At 42.4% G+C, this 18,511-nt stretch overlaps 1 protein-coding gene across 2 annotated transcripts; it reads left to right on the top strand.

Annotated features, from left to right (window-relative positions):
* The first annotated feature begins 9,762 nt into the window (after positions 1–9,762).
* Positions 9,763–15,354, top strand: DUSP12 (dual specificity phosphatase 12). 2 transcript variants are annotated; one of them, XM_004688437.2, is made up of 6 exons: positions 9,774–10,462; positions 12,508–12,621; positions 12,706–12,824; positions 13,216–13,312; positions 13,543–13,729; positions 14,954–15,354. In XM_004688437.2, exons 1-6 carry the CDS (start codon positions 9,999–10,001, stop codon positions 15,113–15,115), a joined length of 1,143 nt encoding a protein of 380 aa, XP_004688494.2. In that variant the 5' UTR covers positions 9,774–9,998; the 3' UTR covers positions 15,116–15,354. The 2 variants fall into 2 exon arrangements, with proteins under 2 accessions (XP_012584458.1, XP_004688494.2); XM_012729004.1 differs by lacking the exon at positions 14,954–15,354 and having other exon boundaries at positions 9,763–10,462; positions 13,647–13,729.
* The last annotated feature ends 3,157 nt before the right edge of the window (positions 15,355–18,511 follow it).

The raw sequence follows: 18,511 nt of genomic DNA, 5'->3' as shown, positions 1-18,511 counted from the left end.
TTACCTTCCACGTGCTGCCCATGCTCATCCAGTATCGCCCAGCAGCAAAGGAGCCTCCAGCCCTCTGTGCTCCATAGGCTCTGCAGTTGAGGAGGGCAGTTGAGAAGGTGGGGGAGGGCTGTTGCCCTCAGTCCCACAATGAGGGGATGAACCCTGTAACATTACTGTTGTCAAGGACCTAGAGAGGCACTATAACTTGTTAATTTCATAAATGGAGGAATTTGAGGCCCAGGGAGACTGATGGTCTTGCTGGTGGAGGGGGAAATAGAACTCAGGACATGCAGTGCATTGTAGCCTAAAGAGAAATGCTTTTTCCAAGTGATATTGTCTAACTGCATTGAGCGTATTGCCTGCAAACCCAGCTGAGAGATTTGTTTTTGTCCAAGGCATATACATCTTCACCCCCCAACTCATGCTTATGTAGTGAATTTTGGAGGCCAAATTATTTATTTGTATCTTTTGAATTTTTATCTTTGCTTAGACAATTTTGGATCCTGTGGAGTCCCTGGCTTCTTGTAACACATGCAAATTAGATATGTCTTCTGGGCCCAAATTGTTTTTTAAAAAGTTGAGTATGGCCCTCCCTGGTGGCGCAGCAGGTTAAAGCACAGCACTAAGAAGCTAAAGCCACTTCAGTATGAGATGGATCCCCACCCCAAAGTCCACCCACAGGGCATGGCAGACCTCTCCTGACCCGCCCGCTGCTCCCCTCAGCAGTGTACTTCATTGATCTGCCTGTTCTGCTCCCCACTCTGTGTCTGGTGAATCCTCTCACCCCTCGCACTTCTGGCCTGTACCCCAGTTCTGTATGCATAAATAAATAAATCTTAAAAAAAAGATGAATAGAACAAATTAAAGAAGAAAAGTAGATTAAGGGGAAGGGGATGGCTAAGAGCAAAAAGGGAAGGAAGTACAGTGGACCATGGTGGAGGACTATGGGTGATATGTGGTAGGCACCCTACAGTGGTGATACCTGATGGGGTGACCCTAATGTTACCCCAATTAAAAAATTATTGAGTGACCTTTCCTGGTGGCACAACAGGTTAAAGCACAACACTATGAAGCTACCGCAGCCACTGCAGCTGAGTTTGATCCCTGGCCAAGGAGCTGACCCACATGGCGCAGTAGACTTCTCCTGTCTTGCCTGCTGCTCCCCACAGAGTGTATTTCAGTCAGTCTGCCAGTTCTGCTCCCCAATCTGTCTCTGATGAATCCTCTCACCCCCTGCAACTCTGGCCTGTACCCCAGTTCTGTATGCATAAATAAATAAATCTTTAAAAAATATTTAGGGTCTTCCTGGTGCTCTAGGAGTTAAATCTCAGTGCTATTAACCTCTATGGTCTGTGTTTGATACCAGCCACGGAGCTGACCTACATGGCGCAGCAGACCTCTCCTGTCTTGCCCACTGCTCCCCTCAGCAGTGTATTTCAGAAGATCTGCTATTCTGTTCCCCACTGTCTCTGGTGAATCCTCTCATTGTCCATACCCCAGCTCTTCTATGTGAAAAAAATTATTTGAAAAATAGATTAAAGAAGGTAGATTTCTCCCTAAAAATCTCTTAATTTCCAATGATCCATTTCTCAGTGGATACAATTGTTGAACCAATTAGCAATTGCTCTAATAGCCAAAGTATAGTTCTCACCCTTGTTTACAAAATCATTCCAGAAGCCTGGGAAATAGACTCAGCATGTGAGTGTCTGCTGTAACCATCCCACCTAGTCATCCTGTCCAAAAAAGGACAGGCTTCCAGGCAAGACTGTTTTTGACCAGCAACCACCAACCCCTAGTGGATGTAGTTCCTTTTTCAAGGAACTACTCAGTAGCCTGTCTGAAGCATCAGCTTGGATGGAAGGTGTCCTGAAAGCCTTGGGAGCCTGAGAGGTGGCAGCAGGTGGGGCTGATCCATTCAGTACCCTGGTGGGATCCCGAGATCCCCTGTGAAGGGAGCTGTGGAAGCAAGAAGCTTGTGTGGGACACAAGGAGTCCCATCCCCTGACAGGGGCTGCAAGCATGTGGTGGCGGGGTGTGTGTGTGTGTGTGTGTGTGTGTGTGTGTGTGTGTGTGTGTGTGTGAGGAGGGTTGGGGGTGTGGTGGGGGGGCGGGGGGTGACTGTAGCTGGTGAATGAACACAAGTCTCAGAGGAGCTGTGAAATCTGCAAACAAATCATCTCTTTAGTTAGACAGACTAGGCACATTTCATGAAACAATCTCAAGTGTCTTTATCCCCAATTTCTGTGTGTTGCCTTCACTATCCTCTATCTTCCCAACTCTTGCTCTAGAACTTTCTCCTCATTTCCTTCACCTGTGGCAAAGCTTCAAATGTCACTTTCTGGGAGAATTTTCTCCAGTTTCCTACAACCAGAACAAATTAATTTTTTATCCAAGCCTTCAAGCTGTTGTTTTAACACAAGGTGTGAGTGTCTCTACCCCTGTCTACTCAGCAGACTCTTGACTCTGTTCTCTTCATTCTATGCCACATTCTGAGCAACTGGCAACTTGACATAGATCAAAGAGGGTAGGCTTAAATAAATTTATAAAATAATTCATTGCTGGGCTTCCTTTGTGTCACAGGGGGTTAGGTCTCAGCACTATGAAACTATGGGCAGCCACTGTAGCATAAGTTCAATCCCCACCTGGCCAGGGAGCTGACCCACATTGCTCAGCAGATCTCTGCTGACTGCCCACTGCTGTTTCAGTAGATCTGCCTGCCTGTTCTGCTCCCCACTCTGTATCTGTGAATCCTCTCACCCACCAGTACCTCCGACCTGTACCCCAGCTGTTGTATACATAAATAAGTAATTTTTTAAAAGAATTCACTGTTTTGGGACACTATAAAAGTACTTCTCTTGAACTTCTAATTCTAGTAGTTTCTCTTTGGGTAGCTTCCTCCTGTCACCCTGAATGTATGTAAATGGAAAGGCTTTATTTCAGTTCTATGACTGAGCTTCAGGGTAATGGAATTATTGGTAGGAACAGGTAAAGAAGTACTTGGAAGAAGGATGGCAAGTGTGAAACACAATTAGAAGAAGAATGGGATTGAATTGGTGGCAAGGGGAGAACACTTTAAAAGATTTGGAACTATTGTGTAGACTACCAAGTGTTTATAGGATTTCTGATTTTTATAGTTTAAAATCCTTAGGGAATGATAAAGCAGCCATTATTTGCCTTGTCTTTTCTGGATGGGATGCTGAAGTGCAGATGGCTTAATTGCTTTGCCAAAGCATACATTGAGTACATGACAGCTCCAGAATGCAAGTCTAGAACTTGGTACAAATACAAGATCTTCCCACTAGACACACTGGATTCAACTTAGGCTGCCCTAGAGCACCAAAGACATTGGCAAAGGGGAACCGTGGCCACTTCCTGCCTGCTGTTTGTCTGGAGGGGAGTGGAGGGGTAGGAGTCCTGCAAGCTGTCCCCAGTACCCCCTGAATCAGGAACATCTGTGGTGTCTGTGCTCTACTCATCTGTTTTTCTTACAGAAAAAGGAGTCATAAAAGGAACCGAGAGAGTTCAATTCAACTTACAGCCCATTTCCTGTCCAGTACTTCCCAGAAGGACAGTCACACAATGTGATGAGTTTACAAATGTTGGAAGTAGGGGACAGTGGCAGTGGTTGGGAGAAAGGCGGGGAGGGTGGGGGGGTGGCGTCAATGAGACAAGGGATCACTACAATGAGGGTGCTTCAACCTCATTCAGTCCCTTGTAGTCCCCACAACTGTGTAGCTGAAGTTAACTTCCTGGGGCTCTCCATGGTAGGTGCCCTGTCAAAGGAAGAGAACACTGATGCAGAGACACAGACCCCTCACTGATCAAGTATAAGGGTGTGGTTGTTCCAGGATGCACTTCCCCTAAATCTCACAATCACTGAATTCCTGGGTCAGTCATGCTTGGATGATTCACTTCTGATCAACAGCTTCCTCTGTGCAAGCAGCTGCACTGCCTCTCCCTCCCCCTCTCCCCATCATCTTCCTACTATCTTCTGTTGCAGGGGATCTGATTGTTTTTTTCCCCTTCCGCTTGTTAATTGATATCAAGTCTCAATAATAGTCAGATAAAGAATTTATCAGATAATCAAAGTGAGGATTAGAATGCCAGAAGCATTCTGACAGATTTTAACTCTGTGAGAGATATTCCAATAAGCACAAGTTTGATTTAGTTTACATAGGTAGGAACAGTGAAGTCTTGACATTGAAAATATATTTCTTGTTGACAGGGAAGCTTCTGGTTCTAAGTTGTTATTGAAACCACAATGAAGGATTTGTCTCTCTGTCCCACCATAGCGCTCCCCTTTCCTTTATTTATCCTCTAGGCTTAAAAATCTTTGTTATCTTATGTTCTAGGGAAAAAGAGCATCTCTAGGAAGACCACATTTGAATTGCCAAGGAGCAGTATGGTGGTCTTGCAGACATGAGTCTGCTGGCCTCCTCAACTTGTTGACAAATTAAACTAATTTTCCTTTTCCTGAAACTGTTTCCCATTATTGGCTGAGAGAACTGAGACTACCAGCATCTGGTGTCATTGCTGCTGTCTGGACAGAGAAAGGCACAGCCAGGATTTAATCCCTTTCTGCCTGACCAATCCACAGCAGAGATGCAAAGTTTCCTTACCCATTGTTAAATCTTTATCTGGCAAATTGGTTGTTAGTGGAAGTTGAAAAGACAGTCTAGCCACAAAGTTCAGGTTTTGCAGAGTTGTTTCAGAAGTCTCTGAGTTGGCTTTGCCCTCTTATGTGCTAGAGCAGGGAAAATGTGTGGACATTTTAGGGTATTTGCACACACGGATCAAGTGTCAGGGTGTGTTGTTGGGAATGGGGAAGACAATGTGTCAATAGGACACATTGATAGAGTCATTCTTATGAAAACTCTGCAACAAACCATGATTACTCCTATTTTTATAGATGATGAAACTGAGAAATATAGAACTTTCTAAAGTCTTATGACCACCTATTGGTAGGTACAGGGCCAGATGCAGTTTAGAATTCAGAGTCAAGTTTTCTTTGTCTTCAGATTTGCCTTTCAAAGACAAGCCAAACCTGAACTCATTACTTTCCAGCTTTTACCCACAAACACAGACAAAATAATAGAATTATGTTACTAGCACCCACCTATATTGTTGTTCATTTTCACTTGGGGTTCTCAAAGTATACTTCATTTGCCTCTTCATAACTGCCCTTGAGCTTACGTGTGTTAAGAACTTGATTGACAATTACTGTGAACTCTCTGGATATAAGAGAACAAAGCAAGTAAAGGGAACAGAAAGAGGATCTTGGCTTTGGACCATAATAACTACATCCTGGAGCACAAGGGAGGAAATTTCCAAGTTTCTTTCTCATCTTTGATGATGCTGTCTTTTGAGTTCGGGATTCTTGGGTTCACTCTGGGAAAGGTTTCACCAGGGCTTCCCTTTCAGAGGAACACACGAGATTCTTCATGAGACAGAGACTCAGTTATATTTAAAGAGGAAGTTTATTGGAAAGAGACAGAAGAGGAAAAGACACTTGCATAAGTGCAAGTGGGCAGATAGAACTGCCCCGAAAGGGACAGGCTTGCAGAGGGACCGGCTTGCAGAAGGCTTAAGGAGAGAGCAGCCTCCCCTGGGGAGGCCAATGCAGAGGAGTCCCAGCATGGTCACGGGCAGGCAAGGAGGCTGCTGCCCGCAGAGGGAGAGAGTGGATGGCAAGAAGCACCTGCATAGTCACAGGTGGGCAGTGGAACAGCTGCCCTGTGCTGGTGCAGAGACTGCCCTGATATAGGCAGTTTCTCCTTGTGAGCTTAGGTAGAACTTGAGAGGACTGGAGATTTCCTGATGAGCTTTGTCTTCATGTCCATATCTTTTACCTTTCGGGTCTGAACTTCAGGCACAGCCCCCAAACAGTCTGTTATCTGCTGGGACCTCTTGGAGGCATCCAGACATCCCGGACATCCTGGACATCAGGCTTTGGTGCCTGAGGACCTTGATGTTATGGCCGTGTCAGTTGCTGTACTAGCCCCTTCTACCTGTCCCCTGCATTATCTGTCCCCTTTGTGTGACTCAGTGTTGTGACGCCTCCCCTGCATGCCTTCCTCCATCATTAGATATGATCTTATAGATATATTTGAACAGAAAATAAGAAATCATACATTTGATGGTTCTAGAAGTCAATTTTTGTTGAGAAACAGTGATGTGTATCCTTATAAGCTCAATTCATATTCTTAAAGTGGGTGTCTTCCCCAAATGTAAACCATCTCTTGGCAAATACAAACTTTTGTTTAATGAGTACGCATCGAAGTTACGGGTTTACTGGTAATAAAATGAACAGATAGATCCCGCTTTTGTGTGTATAAGTCTCTACAAATTCTAGGACGGAGTCTCTTCTCTCCACAGGAAGCAACCTGCTCCTCTTCTAAAGACAGTATTGTCTTCCCCATTCCAACAACATGCTTTGTTTGCAGGTTGCCACATTTTTGTTTCACACCAGGAGCAGAAAACAGTTTTCTTGAGAAAGGGTAAATGGTGCCACCTCGTGGGTAAGCGTACAAATACAGACGCTGTACAGAATTGAGGTTTCCTGTACTCATCGTGACAGTGACAGATATTTTCTGAGCCAGGCTCTGTGGGTACCAGTAACAATTCAGATGTTCGGCAGTTAAGGAAGGAAATCTCATTTCTAACAGAAAACTAATAAAACCTAGGGAATAATAAAATGCAGGAAATGAACACTTAACTAGTTCTCTCTTGCTGCAGAATATAAATATGTATCATTTTTAAGTCAATAACTTTAACAGTTAAAAAATAAAAACAACATAGAAGTATATAAAACCTTTTCTTTTAAAAAAGATTTTTTATTTATTAATGCATACAGAACTGGGGTACAGGCCAGGGTACAGGGGTTGTGAGAGGATTCACCAGAGACAGAGTGGGGAGCAGAACAGACAGAACCCGCCGCTGAGGGGAGCGGCGGGTAGGTCAGGAGAGGTCTGCAGGTCAGGAGAGTTCTGCCACCCCATGTGGTTCACCTCCAGAGTAGGGGAATCCAACTTGCACTGAAGCAGCTGTGGCTAGTTTTGCAGTGCTGAGTTCTAACCCAATGCACCACCAGGGAGGACCAGAAGTGTATAAAACTTTCTATAGTAAGTCTCTTTCATGGTGATGCCCAGGAATACCACCACTTAAAAAACAAGACCAAAAACCAAAATTTCGTACTATTGCCTGCATGGACCACTTCCTTTGTTATTTTTTTAAATAGCTGCCTACTATTGCATTGAGTAGATAAACAACTTGTATAACTAGTTCATGACTTGTCATTTTGATGGTTCCAGACCCACTGTTCTAGACAATGGATGCTGTATGGAGGTCACCAAGTCCCTCTCAGATTCTGCCAGAGTTGCTGATTCACCAGAGATAAACAGAACTTGGAAGAGCTGTATACAAAGCTATGGCTTATTACAGCAACGGGTGCAGATTAATATCCACAGAAGAATAAGATACAGGGGAGAAGACTAGATGAAAGCAAGGTAAGTTCCCAGGTATTCCTCTAGTAGGTCACAATGGGCTTCAGGCCTTGCTTTGGGCCAGTCCCTTTTGGGTGGACTTCTGCCCAAGAGGGGATGGGTAACTTTGAATGTTTGATTTAGAAACTATATTCTTTGTCTTTCTGTATTGCACACTAATTGTATTAAAGTTCCTTTCCATTAAAGGTCATATGTTTTGTCTTGATGTGGCAGATGGCAGAACCTATTAGAGCAGGCAGGTTTGGGGGCTTAGGGGTGCCCATCTCTCCTTGCCCTGTAAAGGCTCCATTGATGTGTGCATCTATGGATGCATAGTAGTTTGGAATAAGGAAGTGCAATGCCTTCAGCTTTATTTTTCACTAGTCAGGACTTTTTGTATGTGTAGCTCCATACAAATTTTAGAATTTATTTTTCTATTTCTCTGAAAAATGTCATTGGAGTTTTTATAGGGATTACATTGAAACTATTGATGATTTTGAGTAGTGTGGACATTTTAATAATATTGTCACTGTGGGGTACACAGCCAGAACCAAGCTGTGCATAATTATTATCTATGCACAAGTGGGCAAGACTTTTCTGGTTAGAATCCAGTTTTATTCTTTGCATGCATCTATCCAGTTTTCCCAGCACTGACATAAGCTATGCAACATCTATCGTCCGACAGATTCCGGGTAGATCGGGAAAAGCTCTGAAAAATCAGACTTTTCACTGCTAACTTATGTTATGACCTCCCTTTTTTGTGTAATTATAATATCAAAATATTCTGAGCAACCTTCAGCTTACAGTTGGATTGCCTCAGCCTCAGGAGGTGCTACCTGGCCCTGACAAGCAAGTACTGCACCAGGGTGAGAAATTCCTCTTGAAGTCAAAAGTCATTAAACAACTGGCTGAGTAATAAAAACAAATGGCTGTTATTGCAAAGTCTCTCTTACTGCCAGTCTGAGGAAAGCCCAAATCTTATCACTCTCTCTCACCTAGCCTTCTATTCGGTTTCTAAATAACCACTCAAGCTTTCTACTATATAGTCTTTAAATAAGGAAATTCACCTATTTCTCCTATTCTGAGCAATTTATGCTTTCTACTGTCTAGACTTCAAGGAAACTCACTTAAAACCTTTTAGCAAGTTTCTTCACAGAACTTTTCCGAAATTTGATTTGCAAGAAATTTCCTCTTCCTGCCTCCCAGGATGTCTCAGGTAGAAAAACAAACCCACTAAGTAGTAGATAAGGTTTAAGGGACTTTATTTTAGTTAATCTTCACTATAGTAATATTAGTCTTAAACTTTGTGCACCTATGTACCTGTTTTTAACCTTGATTGATTTTAGAATGTTATAATCTCAAGCAAAGGTCAAAACGACCCCAAGACTATTCTTAGCAAAAAGGTGATTGTGATCTCAGCCCCTTTCGTATGCTAATGTCATCCCTCTGCTTGCTTGAAAGGTATAAAATAAACCTCTGCTGAAGGCAGAGCAGGAAGACTTGCATCCAACCCTGACTCCTGTGTCTTCCTTGCACCCACTCCTCTCCCCCCTCTTGGAATCTCCGCACTCCAACGCACTTCCCATCTTAGGGTCCTGCCTGTGTTGCCTCCAGACACCCCGATAGTTGGAGCTGGTCCCCAACACAGCACCATTTGAAGGACTATTTTTTCTCCAGTGTATGGTCATGGGGCCTTTGTTGAAGATCGTTTGAACACATATGTGAGGGTTTATCTTGGTTTCTCCATTCTTTTTCATGAGTCTAGGTGAAGTCTGAGTGCTCCTACCTGACTGCTACTTCTTGACCAACTATGGAAATTGGTCCCTAAAGGAAATTTCCTAAGCTACCCCATCATACCATCACAGAATCATCCCCACTTTCTACTGTTTCCAATCCAGAGAGCAGGGCTTGCATCTTCAGACTTTGTTCACAATCACCAAATAGAAACCAAAAATCCTTTAATAGGATCGTCCCCAAATCCTCTGAGATGTCTGGAAATTTTTCACTGTTCGTGTTTAAGTAATAAACCCAGCTTATTTAAGTACAGGTGTGCTCCAGATGTTCGTGTCTGGTAGGGTGAAGGACACAGATGTACAAAAACATGAGATTAAATCTTCAAGTGGTATGAAACAGTATATATCAACAAAAGAATTCTCATACCAAAAACAAAACAAACAAAAAACAACAAAAACTAGACAGGAAGGAAAAGCAGTCACAAGAAATGCAAACGACGTTATAAGCAACAGAAAAACAGCATCAAACCGATAAAATGATACTGCTGACTCGGTAGTGTCATCGTCTAAACATGAATCCAGCAGTCTTTGCTGCTTCTTTCCGGAAAGTCTGAACACGAAAAGGCTGAGAAACTCTGTATTTGGGTAATTTTATCTTCTACCAACAAATTCGAGTAGGCCACGTAGGGGGTAGGATGGGGAGGGGTTGTGGGATCGGGGAGAAAGGACGTCCTCTGAATGGGGTTTAGATTCAGGAGCAGTACGTCAATTTTTCCCTAATTCCCATTAGTGCATGAATTTGGTCCTCCCAAGGAGCGGTGGCGCTCTCAGGCCGGCTGGATCCCAGAGTAAGGACGTTCTAGCCGTCCGCGACTCGATGGCATGGCCCGGCGCCTGGCTGCTGGGTACCGCCATGTTGGAGGCTCAGGATGCCCACCATGGCGGCGGGCGCGGGAGTCTGGGCGCCAGCGAGACCAGTTCGGCCGGGCAGATGTTGGAAGTGCGGCGGGGGCTGTACCTGGGCGGGGCGGCGGCCATCGCCGAGCCAGACCGCCTGCTGCAGGCGGGCATCACTGCCGTGCTGACGGTGGACTCCGAGCCGCCAGACTTGGGGGCGGGGGCTGGTATGCAGGGCCTTCGGAGGCTCTTCGTGCCGGCGCTGGACAGACCCGAAACCGACCTGCTCAGCCACCTGGACCGGTGCGTGGCCTTCCTTGGCCAGGCTCGTGCCGAGGGTCGCGCGGCGTTGGTGCACTGGTAAGTGGACGCCCCCGCCCCGCCGCTCTCTCCTCCGAGGCCTCAGGGGCGGATGGACAGCGGGATCCACGCCCACTCGCTCCCTCGAGGCAGGCATGAGTCGGCGAGAGCCGGGGGCGGAACCCCCCGGCTTTTGTGCGTTTCCACTCATTCACGTTTTGGTTGTTTCATTTTGCTGCCACCGGAGTTGTGTTTTGGGGAGAGAGGTGCGGTGGCGGTGAGCATCATCCGATAAATGATAATGACCTGGCATCGAGAGTTTAAGCCTTTAGAAGAAGCCAGACTCACACCCAGATGTTTGCAGCGCACCATAGATGCGAGGTGTCTACTGAGATGAACAAAGGTTAGGTTTGTTCAACCTTAGAGGAAGAGCATATTATTTTCACTGTTTTTGTTCGGTACAGGGCATGATTGATATTGGGAAGAGCTTAATTGTTTAGTTTTTGAAAGATTCTTAAATTGCCCAGGGAAAAGATGATGGGGGCAAGTTGTAGCAATGGAAATCCAGTGGGTATTTGGGGGTTCCTAAATAGTCCTGTTTGGGTGCACTGGAGTGTAATACAGTGGGAGTATAAACAGCAGGGGCTGAATTACATTGGTCTACTTACAGGTGGATTTTTTTTCTATCCTATGTACCCCTTTCCTGGATGCAACCTACCCTTATGTCTTGTCCATTGGTTGAATTCTTAAATGCTGGAATCTGATGTACTGGAGGGGAGGGGTATAAGTTATGAGCTGATTTTGACTGCGAGGAGGGGAAGTCAGCTCCCCTTGGCAACACCTTCCCCCACCTATTGTTTAGAGGTCAATTGTAGTTGGGGGTGCCTGCATGGGAAGTCATGCCAATGAGCTTCCTACTTCAGCTCAGAGCTGATCTTGCCCACAGCCTTGGTGGTGCCAGTAGAAGTGGGGATGATGTCTTGGTGACCCTGTCACTACCATACCACACCAGTGTTCTAGGTGGCAGTAATGTAATGGATTGTGATTTTGATTACCTCCGTGATGCCAGAGTTGGCCAGTACCACACAGTAGGTTGTAAAGGAGGTATTGTAGACAATCTCAAAGGAGTTGTCTCACAGTTCACACCTGTCTTAAAAATGGGGGCACCTGGTCCTCCCTGGTGGCGCAGTGGGTTAAAGCACAGCACTGAGAATCTAAAACCACTTCTGCATGAGTTTGATTCCCACCTGCCCTGGAGGTGACCACATGGTGTGGCAGACCTCTCCTGACCCGCCCGCTGCTCCCCTCAGCAGTGTACTTCGTGGATCTGCCTGTTCTGTTCCTCACTCTGTCTCTGGTGAAGCCTCTCACCACCCCTGAGCCTCTGGCCTGTACCCCAGTTCTGTATGCACAAATAAATAAATCTTAAAAAAAAAATGGGGGCACCAGCAGATGGTGCAGAGATGATGACCTTTTGGGCCCCACTTTTCCCGTGAGCCCAGCCCTCTCTGAGGTAGTGAAGGCACTAGTGGCCTCCACAATGTATTCAGCAACAGCATTACCCTGCATGATATTGGTGAGATATTGTGCTGGGCAGATGAGAGATGAGCTTTATTTCTCACCCTTGTCTGTGTCTTTGAACTTGCCACGGGTGGAATCATACTGAAACATATAGACCATGTAGTTGAGGTCAGTGAGATGGGTCACTGAAGGCAAGAATACCCACTTTGCCAGGGTTAAAAGTAGCCCTAGTGACCAGGTGCTGAATAAGACCAAATGCCTTCACTCTGACCTTCCCTATGGTGTCTCATGGATGCAGACTGGCACTGCATGAAAGAGGCAGCTGTCTAATGAATAGGGAGTATCAGAGAACCTAGTGCAATTGTTTTGAATAGATAATACATTCACATGGTTTGGAATTTAAGGAAGAGAAAATAAAGGAATAATGTTGTTGTACACTGGCAGTACTTCAAAGGCAGAGGGTTTGAATAGAAGCAGCAAACAAGAAGTGGGTCAGACTTTACCATTAATTGGGGATTGGGTTTTTTGTTTCTTTGTTTTAATTGTTGCTATTTGCCATTTTATTTTAAAGGCCTCTTTTTCAGTCATGCAGGACTCAGTCGAAGTGTGGCTGTAATGACTGCTTTTATAATGAAGACTGAAGGACTGACCTTTGAAAAAGCCTATGACAACCTTAAGATTATCAAACCAAAGGCTAAGTGCGTATCTTTGCTATAGTAATATTTCTACTTTTATGATGTGATTTTATTTACTTAAAGAAAACTTTACATTTGCTGTTACAGGATGAATGAGGGGTTTGAGTGGCAACTGAAATTATACGAGGCAATGGGATATGAAGTCGATACCTCTAGTGCAATTTATAAACAATATCGTTTACAAAAGGTTACAGAGAAGTATCCAGGTATGTAATTGCCCGTTTGTTAGAGTTCTTTCTAGATGCTGAACACTTACACTGATGCTAAACGCTTCAGTGGCCTTTCCTCACTTTCCTACTAATCCCTTGAGACAGATTCTCTTATTTCCTTCTGAGAAAGGGTTAGCAAGAAATAACTTGTTCAAAGCCATCTGGTTTGTAAGTGGTAGACTGGGATTTGGATTCAAGCTATCTGTACCCAGAACCCCAAGTTTTCAACATAGACTCCTCTACCTCATCCTGATTATTCAGTGCTAGAGTTGGTTCATTTTTAATTTTTTTGAGAACATTTGTTCCTCTGTTTACATTCACTGATTTGTGCTTGAAAATGAGGAGGATTGATTGTGACAAATGGGTGCATTTTCATTGTGTCATATAGAATTGCAGAACTTACCTCAAGAACTCTTTGCCGTTGACCCAACCACCATTTCACAGGGACTAAAGGATGAGATTCTCTACAAATGTAGAAAGTGCAGGTAAAGTTCTATGTCTCCTCTGGGTACTGTATCTTGTGTGAATAGTGAAAACTTCACTGTCTTAATTCTTTGTAGGGAGAGCTTTGTTTAATTGAATAATACAGAAAATTTAAATTTAAATCTGCTTTCAAGAAGAGTTTAAAATCACTTTTTTATTTTCTTGCTAAGAAATACTGCACATCTCATCTACTTAGAAGTCTTTAATGTTTTTATTTGTTTGGGGGTTTCAGGCGCTCTTTATTTCGAAGTTCTAGCATTTTGGATCATAATGAAGGAAGTGGTCCTATAGCCTTTGCTCACAAGAGAGTGACGTCACCTTTCATGCTTACCTCAGGGAGCCAGGCTCAGTGCACATCCTATTTCATTGAACCTGTTCAGTGGATGGAATCTGCTTTGTTGGGTGTGATGGATGGACAGGTGAGGAAACATTTTATTCTACAGATTCATTAGATCATCTGCTTCTGAGGACCAACATCTTTGTATAGCTATCAGTCATTTATAGTTGCTTTTTCTGTAAACATTTTTCACATCCTTGGCCCATTTTCTTTTTTTCATTGTTAGTAAATACTGATTTATGTTGTGCATTTGAAAATAAAAAAGCTTACCTCATACTATGTTCAAATTAAAAATAACAGATAATGCTGTGAATTAGCAGTAATGATTTAGAAGAAAATGTAGTAGATTTACTAGGCTTTTAAAAATTTGTTTTATTGCTGTCTTTGTTTTTGAATAGCAAGGTATTTGAGGCCTCACATATGTATGGCATCAGTATTGGCTAGTAATGGGACATGAAAATCTTAACGTGCTTTCCCATCCTTTAGCTATGATGATTTCAGCTTGTTTGAAATCTTGAATGTAGAGTGGAATCCTTTCACTTCAGCTCTTGAGCTTCACTTTTTCCTTTCCTGCTGTAATTATGCTGTTCCTCTAAATTCCAGGGATACAACATGTTTCTTATTCAACTATCCATCTAGTATAATAGTTGGCATTACATTTTATGTTTATCTTTTTATTGTGGTAACATTGGTTTATCTTTTTATTGTGGTAAACACAGGTTCATGCCTCGTCAGTGTGTCGTGACACCATCCATATCAACAGAGCACCCAGAATCCCCCACTATAGGCCACTGTGCACACCTGTCCCCTTTGTCCCCAATCCCATACTTTCCCTTTGATAGCCCCCATTCTCAGTCCAGATTTCTAGGGTTTGCTATGGTTTGGTTTTGTCTGAACCTTTGTTTTGTTTCTTGACATTCCATTTATGAGTAAAGTTACCGGTCATTTGTCTCTTTCCTAACTTACTTCCCTTAGCATGGTCCCTGCCAGTTCATTCTTTGTTGTCACCAATGGCAGAATCTCTTCTTTTTTTTTATAGCTGAGAAATAGTCCATTGTGAATAAATAAAATACTCTCTAATATTCTCATCTGTAATTGGGCACAAGTTATGTTTCATAATTTATCATACAATTCAGCTATTGTAATAGAGCTGAGATGGCACGGTATTATATCTCATGGTTTAGATCAGAGATTCCTTGATGGTGGGAGCCATGTCTTACCCGCTTTTATATCCTATGTTGCCAAAGATAATTATTTGTTTTGTGTAATAGTGAATGACTAAAGTAATCTATTTCCTCCATTTCAGCTTCTTTGTCCCAAATGCAATGCTAAGTTGGGTTCTTTCAACTGGTATGGTGAACAGTGTTCCTGCGGAAGATGGGTAACGCCTGCTTTTCAAATACATAAGAACAGAGTGGATGAACTGAAAATGCTGCCAGTTTTGGGATCACAAGCAAGAAAAATATGAACTTGTGACAAATGGTAGCTTGGAAAGAAACTTGCTGAGGACATTGCCACCCTTGCTGCTGCTGTTCAAGGCAGACCAGTGTTGAGGCCATCAGCATCTCATTTGAAATGTGAGAGAGTAAAACACTTGATGTGACTTGGAAACTGTTTTGTTAGCTTCATAAACTGTTCAAATAAAATATATGGAAATCAAAACTCGTTAATCATGTAAATTATACTTTGACATTAAAATGTTATATCACCAGATTCTATGTGTGTTTTTAAAGTTATAATTTTTAAAATATTCTGTGAACTTAAAAGTATGGCTGGACAAGATAATGTACAAAAATTGAAAACTAATATATTTCTAAAAATCTAAAGCATATTTCCTTGGACATATTTTGAAATTTAGTTCTCTTTTTTATTTTATTTTATTTTTAAAAAAGATTTATTTATGCATAAAGAACTGGGGTACAGGCCAGAGGTGCAGGAGTGATGAAAGGGTTCACCAGAGGCAGAGCAGGTAGCAGAACAGGCAGATCGAAGAAGTACACTGCTGAGGGGAGAGGTCTGCTGCACTATGTGGGTCACCTCCCTGGCCAGGAATCAAACTTGTACTGAAGTGGCTGCTGACAGCTTCATGTGCTGCACTTTAACCCATAGCAACACCCCAGAAGGCCCTTTTTTGAAGGCATATTGGTAAATCTTTGAATTTTCCTTGGAAATGTAGAGGAAAGGCCATTAGTAAAACCCTTATTAAAATGCTATTTTCACAGGAATCCCAGTTATTTACGCATTTAGAAAAACATGTTTAGGACACCTTTTGAAGTAATCTACTTTAAGAAATGTATTGTTAGTCTGTTTCTAAGAATGAAGAAATTAATGTGGAATCGTTATATATTACAACTTTTTTTTAAAAGATTTTATTTATGCATACAGAAATGGGGTACAGATAGAGGTGCAGGGGTGGCTAGAGGGTTAAACAGAAACAGTGGGGAGCAGAGCAGGCAGATCAAAGAAGTACACTGCTGAGGGCAGCAGTGGGTGAGCAGGAGAGGTCTGCAGGAGAGGTCTGTGCCATGTGGATCACCTCTGGGGTGGGAATCAAACTTGCACTGAAGCTGCCACTGCTTGGCTTAGCTTAGCAGTGCAGCGTTCCAACCCACTTAACCACCAGGGAGGGCCTGTATTGCTACCTTTTTAGCCCCATGTGTCATATTATCAAGAAAGGTAGTATGCTCAGTTAGCTTTTTAACGTGGTCTCTGAAAATTGGAATTTACTTAACTCATGACAAAAGGTGTGGGATCTAATTAGTTTTTTTAATATTTCTATGAAATCATATTAACTAGTAAAGTAAACTATAGTCCGTGTTCTTAAAATGTATGCTTATTGGCACATGTGTCTGTATGGATATAAACACTAAAATGGAAGAAATTTTAAATGCAAAAAAGTGAATGCTGATACTCTTAAAAATACTTAGCTTTACCCAAATGCCCAAAAATAGATGACTGGACTAAAAATATGTGGTACATATACACAATGGACTATTACTCAGCAACCAAAAAAAAACCAAAAAAACACTTACCTTTTGCAGCAACATGGATGGAGCTGGGAGGGATCATGCTTAATGAAAATAAGCCAGAAAGGAAAGGAAAAATACGGGATGGTTTCACTCATAGCAGGAGTATAAAGGATCGGGGGTGGGGGTAATAATAATAATAATGAACAACTATATACCAGAGACATTTTATGGGGGTGGAGTGGGGAATGGGATCAAAAACGGTGGGGGGAGGGAAATGCACTGGACTATGGTGATAGCACACGGGTGATTTGGTGATGGGAACCCCAAAGGGATTACAACAGAGATGGAAAAAGACACAAAATGATGTAAAAATAAACTATTATATTATTTTTTAAAAAGTTAAAAAAAGAAAATGCATTTTGAGTACATTATACTTCAATCATTTGTCAAGAAAACAAAATACTTAGCTTTTTGATTTTTTGCAATGTCTGGGAATGTTATAGATGATTCTAAAAATTGCAACCCTCTGAAGCCTTAGGCAACTTTCATAGCATTTCTTCTTATGACTAAAAAAAAAAAAACCAGTTTGGTTGAGTCATTAAATTGTTCCCCTTGTAGGTAAGTAGTTGAGTAGCAGCAGTTTAAGTATTCAAGTTAAAACCTATCCATCATACCAGCAACCAGCATAGAAAATTACAGATTCTATTTGAATTTATAATCCTCAAGAATGTACTGAACCCCTATTATGTGCACAATACTAGACGATGTAGTGAACAATTACGTAAAATCAAGGCGCCAAATTATTAAAATATTTTAGACTTTTATCTTGATAGCTTCATAAGGACCTGGAGGATCAGGTTTAGCTTAGAATTCTCTGACTTCATGGGGTTTCAAGTAGAACATGGTAGTGCAGGGAGAGTTGGCCCCTGACAGAAAGAGACCACCCTCCTCTTCCATTTACAGGGGAGGAGCCTGGTACCTATGTACTTGAGACTCCGCCTCCCCCTCCTCATTTCTAAGTTCTGCATACACCCCTGATAGCTTCCTTTGGAACACATCACCCTGAGGAAGTCAGAGGCCTGAGTGAACTTTAGGAGCAGGCTTAGAGGTACCCAGGCTAGTAGGCTGTCTGAAGCCTAGATGGAAAGGAACATGTAGTCTGGTTGGGCATATTACCTTGGCACCCTGTGAGAAGAGATGCTGCCAGGTGCCAGCATAGAGTTCTCTGAAGTGTGAGGACTAATTTATGTCTCTAGACAAATGCAAAGCAAATTAAAAATGATTCATCAACATTTATGATTTTTTATTTTTATTTTTTTATGATTTTTTAAAAAGAAAAGCATAGAAGGTAGCTTGCATACAACAGTAAATTTCCTGATGAATATTGAAAATATATAAAATAGAACTTGGTATTTAATGGCAAAACTTTCCCATTGGAGTTGTGAACAAGTTCAAAGATGCCCATTCTTGCCTCTACCTTCAGTATTGCACTAAAAGCCCTGGCCATTGCAATAAACAAAAGGGAGACAGATAGCAAAAACCATCCAACCAAGCTTATATATTTAACTGACTATCTATGAGGCTAGATACTCTTGAATATTTAACAGAATCATAAAGTGGAAAGTCCTGCAGGACAAATGACAGTTTCTTGTCTTTTGTGTTTATTTGAAATTCTCTATATCAGGTTAATTTACAAAAAATGGTAAACTAGTTTTTTAAATGTTAGTGTTTTCATACAGCATATAATTAATAGGAAATCCTAGCGCATGTTCAAAGTATTAGAATCACGCAATTCAAAAAGGACTTTTGAAAGAGGTCCTGTTAATCTAAAGGATCAAAGATGACATGATATAAACATTCAGGAATTCATGAAAAAGACAAGGCTTTTATTTATT

This window comes from Condylura cristata, unplaced genomic scaffold (assembly GCF_000260355.1).
Source record: "Condylura cristata isolate star-nosed mole 26May11 unplaced genomic scaffold, ConCri1.0 scaffold00024, whole genome shotgun sequence".
In the NCBI taxonomy this organism is placed as follows: Eukaryota; Metazoa; Chordata; class Mammalia; order Eulipotyphla; family Talpidae; genus Condylura; species Condylura cristata.
Note: the sequence above shows the minus strand (reverse complement) of the source record. Positions and strands in the feature narration are given on the sequence as shown.